At 63.1% G+C, this 16,169-nt stretch overlaps 4 protein-coding genes across 4 annotated transcripts; 2 read left to right on the top strand and 2 right to left on the bottom strand.

The window, feature by feature from the left end:
* Positions 1 to 206: 206 nt before the first annotated feature.
* Positions 207 to 2,379, bottom strand: F751_4153 (hypothetical protein; the record flags this gene model as incomplete). Its single annotated transcript, XM_011402255.1, has 5 exons — positions 207 to 370; positions 453 to 724; positions 874 to 927; positions 1,808 to 2,057; positions 2,136 to 2,379. The coding sequence occupies 5 exons, from the start codon at positions 2,377 to 2,379 to the stop codon at positions 207 to 209; spliced, it is 984 nt and encodes a 327-aa protein (XP_011400557.1).
* A 2,019-nt stretch (positions 2,380 to 4,398) lies between these two features.
* Positions 4,399 to 9,968, top strand: F751_4152 (ATPase family AAA domain-containing protein 2; the record flags this gene model as incomplete). Its single annotated transcript, XM_011402254.1, has 12 exons — positions 4,399 to 4,500; positions 4,836 to 4,994; positions 5,216 to 5,335; positions 5,487 to 5,612; positions 6,060 to 6,422; positions 6,623 to 6,774; positions 7,032 to 7,364; positions 7,626 to 8,150; positions 8,552 to 8,742; positions 9,137 to 9,268; positions 9,374 to 9,681; positions 9,855 to 9,968. 12 exons carry the CDS (start codon positions 4,399 to 4,401, stop codon positions 9,966 to 9,968), a joined length of 2,625 nt encoding a protein of 874 aa, XP_011400556.1.
* A 364-nt stretch (positions 9,969 to 10,332) lies between these two features.
* On the bottom strand, positions 10,333 to 11,735 carry F751_4151 (hypothetical protein; the record flags this gene model as incomplete). The annotated part of the gene is made up of 4 exons (XM_011402253.1): positions 10,333 to 10,761; positions 10,921 to 11,012; positions 11,209 to 11,372; positions 11,647 to 11,735. The coding sequence occupies 4 exons, from the start codon at positions 11,733 to 11,735 to the stop codon at positions 10,333 to 10,335; spliced, it is 774 nt and encodes a 257-aa protein (XP_011400555.1).
* A 279-nt stretch (positions 11,736 to 12,014) lies between these two features.
* F751_4150 (Pre-mRNA-processing factor 17) lies at positions 12,015 to 15,849 on the top strand (the record flags this gene model as incomplete). Its single annotated transcript, XM_011402252.1, has 12 exons — positions 12,015 to 12,037; positions 12,121 to 12,528; positions 12,776 to 13,010; positions 13,212 to 13,293; positions 13,475 to 13,589; positions 13,735 to 13,849; positions 14,113 to 14,216; positions 14,435 to 14,567; positions 14,758 to 14,850; positions 15,024 to 15,147; positions 15,343 to 15,414; positions 15,635 to 15,849. The coding sequence occupies 12 exons, from the start codon at positions 12,015 to 12,017 to the stop codon at positions 15,847 to 15,849; spliced, it is 1,719 nt and encodes a 572-aa protein (XP_011400554.1).
* Positions 15,850 to 16,169: the final 320 nt, after the last annotated feature.

Genomic DNA, 16,169 nt, shown 5'->3' with positions numbered 1-16,169 from the left:
TCCCTAAGACCCAGCTGTTCGCGCCAGGTCGTCCTCCATTTGCGGATCGGATGCAAAGTGCCATGAGGTGTCATTGTAAGGACCTCATTTTGAACAAACTGTAGTTTACATTGCACATCGACTGTGTTGCGTCATGTAAGATACTTCAGACCCATGAGGCCCAGTGTCCTTGATCCCTACCTTGTAGGGCGGTTCCTCTGGCTCTGTTAGAGCGGTGGAGAACGAGGTTGTGAGGGGTCTATCAGCAGGGTCTCGCTCAACTTCAGGATCCAGATGGGGCAGGCCCTGGTCTTGGTGTTGGCGTAGTTGCAGGTGAGCTGGGTCCCCCTGTTCCAGCTCCCGGTGTTACCCAATCCCTGGTTGTAGCTGCCTGCAGCATGGATGTGCGTTTATTAGACATGCTGTACACTCCGGTGCACAGGTTGCGCAGCCGGGGGACCCCCCGGGCTTACCATAGTTGTTGCTGCCAATGTTGTTGTTCCCATAGTTGCCAGAGCCCACATTGCCAGTGCCCACATTGCCATCCAGATTTGGCTGGCAAAGCGGCACTCCAGAGGGGACGCACTGGATCACGCTGGCAGCCTGGCAGGATGTGGTGCTGGTGGGGAGACAAGTCTCCATGTTGGAGGGATTGATTGTGGCGATGTGGAGGATTAGAAATGGAGACCTGTCAAAGACATTGAAGATGTGGGGGACGATGCCTCCGCCCCCAAAGCCCTTCTGCCTGTGTGGGTAAGGATGATGCTAGACATTATGCCACTGGAGCAAAACACTGGATGGCTTGCTCGGTGGTCTGCAGGGAAACCTGTCTACACAAGCTCTGCTTTGACATGGCCTGGCCACACAGCACTCATACTGCAGATAGGAACTCACTGACAGAAGGCTTCGCCACCCTCTGGATTCAGCAGGTAGAGCGAATTCATGTACCTGGAAGGGGCCATGGGAGGATAGACTGTGCCGATGGGTTCCGCAGGTAGAGCGAGCCCCTTGAGCGACGCAGGTGCCCATGGGGGAGCGCAGGAGGGTGGCAGTGGCGCACCCTCCCGGACTTACTCCACAGTGGGCAGTCCAAAGAAGGCGATGCTGGGGTCACAGCCACCTTCCCCGGGGGGTGGTGAGGGAGGCTGTGGCTGGGGAGGCGGAGGGACCACTGGAGGCGGGGATGGCCTTGGATGCACAACCACGGTCTCCGTCGTGAGGAGGTCTGACAGTAGGCATGGGGAGGTGTCACGCTTGTTATTACAAACAATGCCATCGCCAACGTTGTTGTCGCCAACATTACGGTCGCCGCGATTGCCGCTGCCTGCAGCAGTACGCACTGGATCACGCTGGCAGCCTGGCAGGATGTGGTGCTGGTGGGGAGACAAGTCTCCATGTTGGAGGGATTGATTGTGGCGATGTGGAGGATTAGAAATGGAGACCTGTCAAAGACATTGAAGATGTGGGGGACGATGCCTCCGCCCCCAAAGCCCTTCTGCCTGTGTGGGTAAGGATGATGCTAGACATTATGCCACTGGAGCAAAACACTGGATGGCTTGCTCGGTGGTCTGCAGGGAAACCTGTCTACACAAGCTCTGCTTTGACATGGCCTGGCCACACAGCACTCATACTGCAGATAGGAACTCACTGACAGAAGGCTTCGCCACCCTCTGGATTCAGCAGGTAGAGCGAATTCATGTACCTGGAAGGGGCCATGGGAGGATAGACTGTGCCGATGGGTTCCGCAGGTAGAGCGAGCCCCTTGAGCGACGCAGGTGCCCATGGGGGAGCGCAGGAGGGTGGCAGTGGCGCACCCTCCCGGACTTACTCCACAGTGGGCAGTCCAAAGAAGGCGATGCTGGGGTCACAGCCACCTTCCCCGGGGGGTGGTGAGGGAGGCTCTGGCTGAGGAGGCGGAGGGACCACTGGCGGCGGGGATGGTCCTGGATGGACAACCACGGTCTCCGAGGTGAGGAGGTCTGACAGCAGACATGGGGAAGCATCACGCTTGTTGTTGCAAACAATGTTGTCACCGACATTGTTGTTGCCAACATTGCCGTCGCCGCGATTGCCGTTGCCTGCAGCAGTGGGGCTTGGGGCGTTAGAGCCCTGTGCTCTTGAACAACCAGTCCGTCACATAAGCTTACGATGCTTACCATGGTTTTCTTGGCCAAAGTTGTTGTTACCCCAGTTAGCACTTCCTTCGTTGCCTGTGCCAATCGTGTCCTCGATTATGGTGTCCCAGCTCTCACACTTTGACACTCCTTCCGGCAGACACTCGACAATGCCCAGGTAGGAGCATTCTCTTTTAAAGCTACGCTTGGCAGGATCACACACCGCCCAGGTATCTGGGTTGATGGTCTTGATGGCCGCATCTGGGAATGGATAGCCAACCCTCATCGGCCGAATGTCGGTTAAAGCACTGGTAGAGAAGCCCTTCAGCCTGCGTTGTGGGTGAGCGCTCCCTCAGAAATGTTTCATCTCCTGTGGCCGGCGCTCTGCCAGGCCAGCTTCACTAGTGCGCAATGCTCGAGATGCCCACTCTTGGACCCACCTGCAGAACGCCTGTGGGTTTCCCCCGTGTGCCAGGTAAAGCTGTCCATCATACCTGGGCAGGATGGGTCAACTAGCTGAGTGCATCGTGGAAGTAGGGTGGGACACACAAAACATTGATCAGATGATTCGTATTGCTATTCCGTAGAGACAAGAACTCACAGGATGGTGGGAAGACTGAAGAATCCTATCCTAGGGTCGCAGTCCGCCTGCGCAGGGATGGAAGACCTAGAATGATATTGACCCGCAGATGAGGAGTGCAACTACATCGGATACATCAGACAAAGCTACTCACATTCACGACAGCGGCGATACCAAAGGCAAGCAGCAATGTGAACCTGCTGCTCCAGGGCAGCGCGGACGGGAGCATGAGGTAGCGATATGGAAGGAGATCAGCAGCTGAAGACAGGACACACTGCCCTACGATTGTTTCTCAGAACCGATATCTGGAGAGCAACGAGGGATTTTATTGCTACTGACGACAAGTGCGGTGGACGCAGGCGTGGGCCACTGCGTGTGGAGGGCGGTTCCGCAGTCCGGACACCGACGCCTGTCATATCCCGGCGCTGCAACAGCAAAGCTACTAAAAATCGACCATATATCCCTCATGCTCATGCCAGAGCGTTTTCTCTGGAAAGCCATGTCAGCGATATGTGCTTGCGAATTGCCCTCTCGTCACTGCCGCACCTCAATGCTCCGGCGTGGCGGGCACCTCTGACATGAAGTGCCTCACGAGCCTCAAAGCTGCCTGGTGAGTTAAATGGATGCACTGCCACGATGTGGACCAACATCTGCCGCACAACCCTCTATTCCAGGCAGCATCATGGGTTTACTTAGGCATTCGCAAAAGTGTTACTGATAGGGGGCTCCCTTGGGGTGCAAACCTCACGCTGGGAGCAGGGGGTGGTCATGCTTGCGCTGACGTCATATGTGTCGCCCTGAGCTGGTGGCTCACCAGTCTAGCTTGCGGTCGAAGAGAAGATTGTCAGGGACATGTTCAGAGAACACCAAGTGCACATTTGTGCCTTGGAGAGATCGCGATTGGCAGGGCAGGCACATGATACAGCGTACAACTCATGCAGGTGCACACAGAAATGGGCCGTCGCCAGCCTCACCACCTTGCGCGGCTATTCCCAGATGCCACCCTCCCTGAACGTGACTGCCCACACCATGACGTGCTCTATGGTCGCGCAAAGGCACAAGCAGGGCAAACGGCAAAAAACTGTTCGAGCTGTGAGAGGAAGCCGCGCTGCGGCCGTGATATCCTGGCTCCTGTCGGCTGATGTGGTTCACGGGGATCGCCCCTAGGCGTGATCGGAGGGTGTCCCACAGCCAGCAGCACACATAGTCGTACACGCTTCCTACTTCCAGGCGCTACCTCTTATTTTTGGCAATGCCAGAGCCCTCATATGCTCCTCATGAGGCACCAGCACGCAGTCGGTCCACAGGCTGCGCACAGGGCTGCGCACAGGGCTGCGCCCCGATTTGAATTCCGCGCGCCATCATACCAATTCCGATCCAAACGCGCCGGGTAATGCGGCGAGTGTATGCTACGAAGACTAGGTGACTGCTTGCGACAAACAAGCGTTGCGGATGTGCTCGGAAACAGCTCGCCCCTGCTGGACCTCAATGTGGCCATGAGGAAGTCCTACTGCGGCGCCCGTATCGCCGGATCTACCTTCGCACACCCCTGCAAGGTCAGCACCACAATGACCCACTGAGGTGTGCATTAGGAGGTGTTTAGGTGATTCAGTGGTCGTGGCGCGGGACGTGGGACCCACAACCGCACCCCCAGGGCATGCAGGCCTCCAGCCCCACACCAGCACTCCCAGCAGGACGCCGCCGCCACTCGTCCCCCAGGCGAGAATGGACCGTCCATCTTTGCCCCCCCCTCATTCCTCTTTGAAGTCCTTGAGGGAGGAGGTGCGCTTCTCGGACAAGTGTGGCAACAAGGACGAGCCCCTGCGGGTGAAACACTCCTCAGGGCACCGCCACCACCCCACGCACCACATTTTGCATAGGGAACTCCCCAGAATGGCAAGGAAGCGTCCTGGCAGGCGCTGCAGAGAGGTGGAGGGCTTAGCGCGGGCGCTGCTGGCCTGAATCCCTGCACCTCGCCGCGTCCGACTCCCGGGTCGGGCAAGAGGCTGCGCCTGACACCCGCCGGCAGAGTTGGCGCGCTGGACAGCGAGGACGAGGTGCCTGCCCGGCTGGTTGATGCCCGCAATGATTACTTCCTTCCCCCCCTCCTCTTCTGTTCCCCTGCCGCCGCGCTCCCCAAACCCCACTCACAACCCCAGCAGGAGGCCGGTGGGCGCCATGTCGGGAGCCACCCCCGCCTGCGCAGCACGCGGCGCAGCGTGGACCGGTATCAGTCCGAGGACTTTCGGGCGGCCACGCCCTTCTGGCGGCGACTGCAGAACAAGCCGGCCCAGGCCTGCAGCAGCTCGGACAGCGACTTTGTGAGTGTGCATGCGGTTAGGTGCACTCAGGCTCCCTCCATGCCCGGCCATGCCCCTCGGGAAGGAGGGGCTGGCCTGGGACGCGGGCGCACAGCCGCACCTGCTGGATGGGGGGGGAGAGCAGGCGTGTATGCTCAACAGCCCCCCTTTGCACCACCATGACCCCTCAGGAGTCCCCCCGGCGCGGGCCCCCCGCGCCACCTTCGCACCACTTTGCGGAGAGGTACTCGGTCCGCGTTCGCGCGGGGGTGGAGCGCTATGAAGCGGTGGCGACACCCAGCACCGGTCCCGGTCAGGCCACCGGAGCCCGGGACCCCGGCGCCCAGAGCCCTGTAGTGAGGGTGGGTGCAGCACCCTGTACGGGGGGATGAGGGAGAAGGCGGGATTTGGGCTATCATCGCTTGCGGTTGTGGGATGACTGATGCATCGTGCCTACTGAGGCTCAAACATGCGACCCAGCCACCCACACCGGCCGCCCATCCTGGCCCCCAGGCGTCCTCTCCCCAAGGAGACGGTGGAGCTGAGCCTGTTGAACAGTCAGGGGAGCCCGAGAGGCGGACCTACCCCTTCCGCGACAGGACCCTGGTCACCATCAACCGCACCGCCGAGGATCAGCAGGTCCCCAGGCCAGGGTGAGAGGCGCAGGGCCGGCCCCTTGGGCTGCGGGGGGCCGGAATCTGCACAGTGTGCACTTCTGTGCGTGGGCCACTCTGGCGCGCCCACGCCCGCCCCCCCCCCCCCTTCCCCAGGTCTGGGAGCGGCAGGCGCCCCGCCAGACGACACAAGCGTGGCGCTGTCGGCGGGCCGGGCATGGGCGGGCACGAACGGCACCGCCGTGGCGTGGAAGATGCCGAGGACGTGCTGGGAACGGTCGACATGCCCCAGCGCCTGGCGGCCCGGCCCGGTGGCCTCCCGGAGGACCCACCCGACCGCCCTTTCCCCGGCGCCTGGGGGGCGCCCCGCCCTGCCGACACCCCGCTGGACCTGGCCACCTCGGCGGCGCGGCGCTCGGGCCCCGGCCCGCTCGGCGCCGGCTTGTCGGGGGCTGAGATCGCGCCCATCCAGGTGGACCCCTCGGTGAGCTTTGACAGCGTGGGCGGCCTTGACGGGTACCTCCGCCTGCTCAAGGAGATGGTGTTCCTGCCGCTGGTGTACCCCGACCTCTTCCAGCGCTTCCACATAGCGCCGCCGCGGGGCGTGCTCTTCCACGGCCCACCCGGCACGGGCAAGACGCTCGTGGCCCGGGCCCTGGCCTCCCACGCCGCGGCGAGCAGCGGGCGGCGCGTCGCCTTCTTCATGCGCAAGGGCGCCGACATCCTGAGCAAGTGGGTGGGCGAGGCGGAGCGCCAGCTCCGTGCGCTGTTTGACGAGGCGCGCCGCCACCAGCCCTCCATCATCTTCTTCGACGAGATCGATGGCCTGGCGCCGGTGCGGCGGGGGGGGAATGGGGGGGGCCCCCGGGGCGGACGTGGGTGTGGTCGCGGGCCGGTCGCGGGCACGAGGGCGGCCGGCTGCATGCATGCTCCCTCCAGACTCGGACCACTGTCCTCCCACCTGGTGACCCCCCATTGTGACGATGGGGAGCCCAAGCAGACCCAGCCCCCCTCCCCCTTCACCAACCCGAGCAGGTGCGCAGCAGCAAGCAGGACCAGATCCACAACAGCATCGTGAGCACGCTGCTGGCGCTCATGGACGGCCTTGACGCGCGCGGCCAGGTGGTCGTCATCGGGGCCACAAATCGCGTGGATGCGGTGGACGGCGCCCTGCGCAGGCCCGGCAGGTGGGGCGGCGTGTTAGGGGGGTGGGGGGCGTTGTGGGGTGGGCAGGGGGAGGGCGGAGACATAGGAGGGGTGGGAAGGGCATCCCCATGCTGCATCGGCCCTCATCAACGCCTGGCCAGACTGCAGAATGCCGCAACAGGCGTATCAATGCCCACCCGCCGCCCATGCTGCCAGCGCAAGGCCCCCCTCACATGGCCGACTGAGCGGCCGGCACACTCATGCCGCCGCCCAACACCCATTCCCTCCCCCGCTGCAGGTTTGACAGGGAGCTCCTGTTCCCGCTGCCCGCGCTGGAGGCGCGGGCCGAGATCCTGGGCATCCACACGCGGCGGTGGGCGGAGCCGCCGCCCGCCGCCCTGCTGGCCGAGCTGGCCGCCGAGACGGTGGGGTACGGCGGCGCGGACCTCAAGGCACTGTGCACGGAGGCCAGCCTGGCCGCGCTGCGGCGGCGGTACCCGCAGGTCTACGACACACAGGACCGCCTGGTGCTGGACCTGCAGGCGGTGCGTGTGGAGCGCGCGGACTTCCAGGCCGCGCTGCGTGGGCTTACGCCCGCCTCGCACCGTGCAGCCGTGGAGGCCGTGGCCAGGTGAGGGGTTCGGTGCACCGGGATGTGTCGGGGTTGAGACGCTGTTGCAGGGAGGGTGGGGGCGGGGGAAGGGTGGAAGGAGAGTGTTGGCCTGCGGTGCTTGCCTGGCGATCTCAGTCTCGTGCCGGCAGGGGCCAGACATTGGAGCATGCTTGCACGGCGCTCGCTCTGCCGCAGACCGGCGCCGACACGCCAGGACTCCACACACACACACACACGATGACACCACAACACACACACACCCACCGCCTACAAGCACAGGCCGCTGCCGGCGCACCTGGCGCCGCTGCTGCGGGTCCAACTGGATGCGGCGCGGGCCTCCGTTGCGGCGCTGTTCCCGCCCTTCGTGCGTCGCGCGCCCGGCGCCGGCCCCTCCGGCGCCGACCCTCCAGGCGCCGGCCCCCCCTCGGCCCCCCCTCTGCCCATGCCGCGCCCGCGCGTGCTGCTGTGCGGCGCGCCGCGGTGCGGGCAGGGTGTGCTGGCCCGCGCGCTGCTGCACGGCGCGGAAGGCCTCGCGCTCTGCGCGCTGGGCCTGCCGGCGCTGCTAGCCGACCCAGGCGCGCGCGGGGTGGAGGAGGCGCTGGTGCGTGGTCTGGCGGAGGCGCGCCGCGGCGCACCCGCCGTGCTGCACCTGCCCCACGCCGACGCGTGGTGGGCTTGCGCCGGCGGGCTGGCGCGCGCCGCGCTGACCCACCTGCTGGACGACCTGGGCGGGGAGGAGGCGGTGCTGCTGCTGGCCAGCGCGGAGGCCGGGTGGGAGGACCTGGACCCGGGCCTGGCGGAGCTGTTCGCGGGCGCGGGCTGCGTGCGCGTCGAGCTGGGGCCGGCGGGCAGGGCTGCGCGCCGCGCATTCTTCCGCGGCCTGGCCGAGGCGCTGGCCCGCGAGCCGGAGGCGCGGCGCGCGGCGCCGGGGCCCGCGCCGGTCCCGCCGCCCCTGCGCCGCGACCCCGCGGCGCTGGAGGCCGCCCAGCGGGTCCGGCGGGAGAGGGAGGGCGCCGCCGCCAGGGCAAGGTCGGCGTCATGTGTGTGTGTGTTTGGGGGGGGGGGAGTGGTCGAATAGATGAAGGGAGGGAGAGGGGTCTTCTTGAGTAGCCGCACGGAAGCATGGATCGTCCCCCACCGCTGCCCTATCCGCCAGATTTCACATGTCGGAACGTGTCCCCCCCCCTCTCGTGCCCCCAAAAAAGGTATGAGACGGACCAGGCGACGCTGCGCGGCCTGCGCATGGTCCTACGCGACGTCACCACGCGCGCACTGTCCAGCCGCCGCTGGCAGGCCTTCGCCGAGCCGGTGACGGCCGAGGAGGACCCGGACTACGCCGCGCGCGTGCCGCGGCCCATGGACCTGTCCACGCTCCTGGCGCGCGTGGACGCAGGGCGTTACGCGACGCCGGGGCGCTACCTCGCCGACGTGGCGCTGCTGCCCGACGCGGAGCGCGCATACTGGGGCGACAGCCCGCGCGGCGCGCGCGCCGTCAGCCGCGCCTGCGCGCTGGAGGACGAGCTGCGCGAGGCGCTGGCGGCAGCGCTGGCAGCGAGATCGGACCTCTGCGCCGGCCTGGAGGCCATCGCCGAGGCAGGGGGGCCCGCCCCCGCGCCGCCCCTGGGGCAGGGTGAGGGGTGGAGGCGAGGGGCAGTAGAATGGGGTGAGGGGTTAGGAACCTTCATGTGTGTGAGGGACGGATCACCCAAAGCTGAACTGGAACGCATCGTCTCTGATACATTACAACCGACGACCGAGTGATCTAAGCGTGGACCCACCCCGCTACGCAGGCGGCCGCAGGATTGATGTGGAGGTTAAGGAGGACGAGGGGCCCGAGGGAAGGGCGCCCACCTCCCGGCGCAGCACCCGCCTCACCACCACCCCAGGGACGGGGGATGCGTCGCTGGAGGCAATACATCAAGGTGCGTGAGTCCGGGGAGGAGGCTCTTGTGCCGAATGGGCGCTGTCAGGGCGGGCTCTGTCCGCACCTGGGAGCACCAAAGCCACCAATCTTTCCCACACCGCAGACCCAGAGGCGGCACGGCGAGCCATCCGGCAGCGCCTGCGTCAGGAGGAGGCGGATCGGAGGGCTGGGGCAGACGTCCTGGGCAAGCAGGGGGGCGCAGCGTCACCCATGCAGCCGCTGGAAACTCCTGGCCCCGCCCAGCCTCCAGGGGCAGAGGGTACGGACGCAGCGCCACCCCAAGATCTGGTCCAGCAATGCGACGACGCGGCATACGACCCGCCAGTCTCCCCTCGCCGAGCGGCGGTGGCGGAGAAGGCCACTGCGCGCCTTGCCAAGCTTGCCAGGGGTGCTCCGCTCCAGAGCCTGGAGGTGAAGGGGGCTCTGGGTCAGCCTGCATCTGGGAGATGGGGGTGGGGAGTGCACATTGCTGCGCATGTTGTCCCTCCGCACCAGGTCCTGGCACCACCTTGCCCTGGTCCCCACAGGGGCGCCCTGCAGTGTCAGAGCCAACACAATTGCCATCCCCTGCTTTCAACGTGCAGGAGGCGCTTGCGATTGGTTGGCAGATCCTCCCCAGGATCCAGACCCTCCCTCTGGAGAAGAGGACGAGGGCCATGCTGCGTGCCCTCCGGCCCGCTCTGCATGGTGAGGACTAGGTTGCGCTCCACGCGTGCAGCAGGTGTTTCAAATTGCGGCCCGTCTGGCTTCCGGGCCATGCACGTCAGGTGTCTTGGAGAGCAGAGCCAGGAAGCACCTGACAAGGCTGGGGTGGGAGCGCGGCATTTCATATGGAGTTTGCAGAGGGCACACCTCCCCGACACATGGAGGGCCAGTACCTTGCCTGTGCCATCTCCGACTGCTTTGTGTGGTGATGCCTGTCTAGCAAACTCTCTTACAAACCATCGTGGAATCTGCTGTGCTGAAGCTCTGTCACCGCCCCCCAGTTGCATCTCGTCTGCACACACAAGGCCGCCAGGCACACATGCCTGCGCTCTGCACATCACAGCCCCCTCGGGACCCTCATGTGGGCGCATGCGTCCCCTTCACCGTGGAGCGGTGCATGACCCGAAGCCCCACCTCGCTGACGGGGCACTGGGTGTCGGGCGAGGCCTCGTGCCCCAACGCCAGGTTGTCCGCGATGAGGAAGTCCCCCGCCCGCCAGCAGTGGTCGTACACGGGCTGTGCCTCGATGGCGGCCTCTATCTCGCGGTTCAGGGGCTGGGCGGGCAGGGTCCGCTCCCGCTCGCTCCCTGCATCCTCCACGTATGCTGCCGTCATGCCCGTGTGGAAGCACATGGTGGGGTGGCCGGTGCCGGGGTGCACATACACCAGCGGCTTCAGGGCCTGATCGCGGCGGTCGCTGCGCATGGACAAGCGACGCCAGTGTGCCAGCTGGTCGACAGGAAGGCTGGACAGCAGCTCGGTCAGGGCCACGAAGCGAGTGGCGCCCTGGGATGAAAGAGCGAGAGTGGGGGAGGGGGACATGACTGGCTTATGTGAGGCAGGAGGAGGGAGGCACGGCCCAATCTGTGACCCTGACCCTCGCATCAGCGGAGGCAGGCGAGCCACACTTGCTGCACAGTCCTTGGTTCTGACACAGCGACTCACCCGTGACGGCACGTCGATGATGTGGTACAGGCTGTGAGAAAAGGGGGCAGGCTGGAAGGAGCCGTCGATGTGCCACCCCTCACGGCCGACGCCTGCATGCACGGTGGTGGATGCGGTGTGGTGCACATACAAGCGCATAGCAAAGGACCTGGATGTACCGGGATGACCGCCATGACATCAGGGCATAAACACGGGTGTGTAGAGATGCAGGAACACAGATGCTTCCGGCCCCCGATCAGATTGCTGGCACGCCAGCACATCGCGCCAGAGCTGGCCAGACAGTCTCACCGATGCAGCCCTCGGCGGGGTCATTGGAGACGCGGAAGACATCCGGGTGCGGCGACCTCGGATGCTTCCGGAAGGTGCTCTCCAAATCGCCAAACCAGCCCCCAATCTCCGCCTGCCGGGGTCCGCTGATGATGCCTTGGTCGCGGAAAATCAGCAGGCGGTGCCTGTGCATGGGGTAGGTTAGCGTTGGCAGGAATAGAAGAGTGTGGTCATACCAACTACAGGGCAATGGTGGAACTTCTGGGTGTTCTCCTCAGAAGTACACAACCCCACACACACTCATCACCTGGAAACGTCATCTTTGATTCTCTGCACAACCGGACCGGGCACGGAGTCTCTCAACTGCAATCCAAAAACCTATGGAAATGGACATGGATCTTCTTGAGTATGGTAATTTTAGATATTGCTGCGGCATGCCTGCTGAAGCGACTTCATTACCTACATGCATACCGCACCTCTGCTCCAAAGTTGGGGAGGGGTTTCAGCGTATAGGATGCCGCCGACATGTGGGAGTACATTACACGCATGCGCAGAAGCTGGGAAAGCGGGTTTAATTTCCCATCACATTCGCGATCACCAGAGTGGTGCTGAGCTACAATGAGCAACGATCTAGATCGCAATGCACGGACCACCGCGCGCGCGCGTTCTTCCAGGTTGCGAGACGAGGTGCAGATGGAGCTCAGCTTACCGACGATCCACCGGGATCGCGAGTGCTGTGACTTGGCCATCTCTAGCTGCATTATCCCAAGGAGATGCCGTTCACAAGCTAAAGTTTCGCTGCTAGTTCTCAGGGCCACCCCTGGCCGATGGACCTCATCGGCGCTTACAGGTGGGTCTCGGTGTATGAGCTCTGCTGGATAAGCTCATCTTACCACGCTTTACCTCAACAAATGCTCATTCAATATCTCGCAGCGATGATGGGGCCCCCTCCCCTTCCCGCTCCGGGGACGGCACCGCAGCACTGGCAGTTGTTTCCGCTGCACCAGAGGTGAGGTGCGGCACATGCCATGCGAGACACTTCCCTCTCTCGAGTTGCATCTCCAACGGCATCTACGCCTCCTCCCAGGTGGATGCGAGTGGGTACGCGCTTGTGGAGAGCAAGCTGGTCAGCCAGGAGGACACCAAGTTCTTCCAGGGGGCCAACACCCGTATGATCCGGTACAATCTGCCCGCAGACCAGATGCATGCTCCGGTGCAGGGCCCCACGCACCCTTCAGGCCGCAAGGCAGATGGCGGGCTGAGCAACCACCGAACGGGGCATGTGGAGGACTCCCACCTCTCGTCCTACGCCTTTGACGAGCAGTACAACTCGTTCCACAGGTCGGGCTGCCAGGGGGTGGGGGTTGCGGTTGTAAGAAAGTTGGAAGGGGCGTGGATGCCAGGTTGCTTGAAGTGTTGGCAGGCATGTGTGACCTTTTGTGGTGTGTGGCAGAGGACCTGCAGTCTTCCCAGCCTCTGGGTGCGTCACAGGCTGCACGGCATCAGATCGGAGGAGTGGCTCTGCTGGAGGCACAGCCACATCTTTTCGTATTAAACTGCATACTCTCCCCCCCTGGATTCCATGCAGCGACGGGGTGGCGATGGACCCCTCCCGTCCTGTGGCCATCTCACTGGGGCCGGGGGTGGGCGCGCCGCCCACTCAGCCCCAGCAGAAGCGGCAGCGCACGCAGCAGAGCAAGGTGGCCCCCGCGCCGGTGGATCTGACGCAGCCTTTCACTCTGCGTACACGGCAACCCTGGGCGGAGAAGGCCGCTTTCCCAGAGCAGGAGCTGACCGAGGAGCATCGGGCATACCTGGAGAAGGTGAGGGTTTGAGGTGTGGACAGTATCTGCGTGGGTGTACTGCCTGCACTCGAGCCCAGAGTGGTCTGGCGGCGGCAGGGAGTGGAGTTGTAGCCTGGCATGGGCCTCTGTAGTGCGGCTGCCAGTCACAGACAGGGCTCGTACGTCCCAAATCTGCTTTGCCAGCGTGCCTCACTGGTCCATGGACACCTGCAGGCACAGGAGGAGAAGGCAGAGAAGGACGCAGGGTCTGGCAAAGGGGAGACCTCCATCTTCCACGGCAAAGCTCTCGAGGACTACCAGGGTGGGTGGGTTTGGCTGCTGAGACGTTCGTGCATGTTCTGTGGGGCCAGGGGGTCTGTCGGTGCAGCCGTTATGGGTTGTCTGGCGTCCAACGCTAGCACATGCATCTCCATACACCGAGGGCCCTGCTCACATGCTCCCATTCCTCACCCAGCCACCCGCCCCCCATGCGCGCATCGTAGGCCGCTCTTGGCTGGAGGCTCCTCGGGACCTGCGGGACGACAGTGCCACCTCCTTCCTCCCCAAGAAGCACCTCCACACCTGGTCGGGCCACACAAAGGGCGTCAATGCCATCAGGTGCTGGCGACTGTCCTCTGAAGATGTTTTGTGATATCTAGGGGGCCCGGCGTACCACCATTGCGCCCGCCCTGCCCACTGCAGCTTTGCCAGCTGCAGACTGGCTGCGCTCGTCACCATGCCACATGCCCATACCGCAATGCAGGTTCTTTCCAAGCACTGGCCACCTTCTCCTGTCTGCCGGCCTGGATGGCAAGGTCAAGATGTGGGATGTGCACAACCAGCGCAAGTGCCTGCGGACCTATCTTGGGCACACCAAGGTGGGGCAACACGCAGGCATGGGGGAGCAACTGCAGGCTGGCATTGTCAGGTTTTGTGGTCTCAACAGCATAGCATCCTCTGCTTGTTGTCCTGGGACCACACCCAGTGCCAATAGGACAGCACCGCTGGCGCCTTCCTGCATTTGCCGGAGGCGCTCGGTTAGGTGGTGGGAGTCGCAGCGCCCTTTCCTGCACCGGAGGCAGGGTCAGGTCCTGTATCAGGCCCTCCTCACCACCACCATCGAACGTCTCTATTCTTGCAGGGTGTCCGCGATGCCTGGTTCTCCAATGACGGCCGCAAGTTTGTCACCACGGGATACGACAAGGTCATTCGGCTGTGGGACTCCGAGACGGGCGCAGTCCTTGGGTAGGTACCCGGGGGTGTTTTTCATGGAGTTCAGGGAGGGGGAATTGCGTATGCGGGACAGGTTTGGGCTGTGCAAGCTTCCTCCTAGTTTTGGGGGAGATTTTTCAGCCTCTGTCGGCTGTGTGGCTGCTATTCCATATACCCTGCGGACCACGATCCTCACTCTCCATCACAAGCCTCCTCCACCCATTCCCGTCACCCCTGCTTCCCCCTTGCAGCAAGTATGGGGAGGGCAAGATGGCATACACCGTCCGCTTCCATCCAGACGATGACAAGCAAAACATGCTCATGGCGGGAATGGCGGACAAGAAGATCCTGCAGATGGATACCGACACTGGGGACGTCGTGCAGGTGAGGCCTGGCTGCTTGCTGGCGCAGGCGGTGTGTGTCTGGGTGGCTTGATGACGAGCCCGGCTTTTGTCACTGGCATACTTTGAGGTGTGCAGTTGGTCTCAGAAACGGCCTCGACCGCCAGTCGCTCGATAGTCGCAACTGATGCTGCATCTTTCCGAGCTGAGCTCCCGCGGCCACATGCTTGCAGAGCTATGATTACCACTTGGGCGCGGTGAACACGGTGACCTTCATCGATGAGGGGCGACGCTTTGTCTCCACCTCCGATGACAAGACCATCAGGGTGAGGGGCTGGTGGGGAGAAATGGAAAGAACAGCAGCCACGAGTCCCAGCGCTGTGGTCAGGACAACAACTGCCTGTGCGCATGGTGCTGTGGCTTGCCCTTTGGCCTCTCTGTCGTCACAAGGCAAGCTTACACGCAACCCCCATCCCCCTCACACACTTTTGCCATGCAGGTCTGGGAGTTTGGCATTCCCGTGCAAATAAAATATATCGCCGACCCTGCCATGCACGCCATCTCGGCCGTGAGTGTCACCCCGAACAAGAAGTGGTGGTGTGGCCAGTCGATGGACAACAAGAGTGCGTGGGTCTGGGCAGTGGGTGGTCCGTTGAGCAGTTGCGAGGGGGAGTCAAATGCATGCATGGAGGTGGTGCCGGTGTGTGGAGGTGCTGAGACAAGCGTGCTGGTGTTGGACCTTCCCGCCCTGCCAGTGGTCTGTCGCCCTCTGGTGGTCATTCTGATCAGTTTCCCAAACGCCCTTTCTACCTTTACAGTTGTTACATACAGCGCAACCGACCGTGTGAAGCCCAACACCAAGAAGACGTTTGCCGGGCACAATGTTGCAGGTAAGTGTCGCGGGCATATTCTGGCAGGATACTGCCATGCCCTTTGCTAATTCAGTGGTCCGTTGGCGTGGCTCTTCCCTATCACCACGCGCTGTGTGGAATGGAAACGGTTAAGTTCAGAAATGTCCTTGAAGTATGGATGAACAAATCATAGGCAAGTATTCCTAGAAGCATGGAGGGCCTGCATCTCATTTCCCCCCCCCCTTTCCTCCTCTGCCAGGGTATGCGTGTGAGGTGAGCTTCTCACCAGACAGCCGGTACGTGACGTCTGGAGATGGCGAGGGCAAGCTCTTCATGTGGGACTGGAAGACCAAGAAGATAGCCCGCACCATCAAGGCGCATGAGGGCGTGTGCATAGGTTCTGCCTGGCATCCGCTGGAGACATCGCGGGTGGCCACTTGCGGCTGGGATGGGCTCATCAAGTACTGGGACTGAGTATCGACAAGGGTGTTTGGAATCGGACGGTGTGAACGCCCTGCTGGCCTTTCTCGAGCATGGTGCTCCCGGAGGGTGCATATGACCTGCGACGTGCTACTTGACTGTGATCCCTCCCTCCCTCTGGCAGGGAGCGGGCATGCTCCCTTGACGCCATGTCCCCGACTATCGACATAGATTGTGTTCGATGCAGTTCATGATTCCTCGGGTACGAGATAGAATCCAATAGGTCGTTGCCATTCAGGTCCTGCTACGACAGCAGTAGGCTGCCGACGAGCATCGATCCGTACGGAATCTTTAGAGCATTTTTGCGAGCAAAT

This window comes from Auxenochlorella protothecoides (assembly GCF_000733215.1).
Source record: "Auxenochlorella protothecoides strain 0710 unplaced genomic scaffold scaffold47, whole genome shotgun sequence".
In the NCBI taxonomy this organism is placed as follows: Eukaryota; Viridiplantae; Chlorophyta; class Trebouxiophyceae; order Chlorellales; family Chlorellaceae; genus Auxenochlorella; species Auxenochlorella protothecoides.
This window is presented reverse-complemented; position numbering and strand designations above follow the sequence as displayed.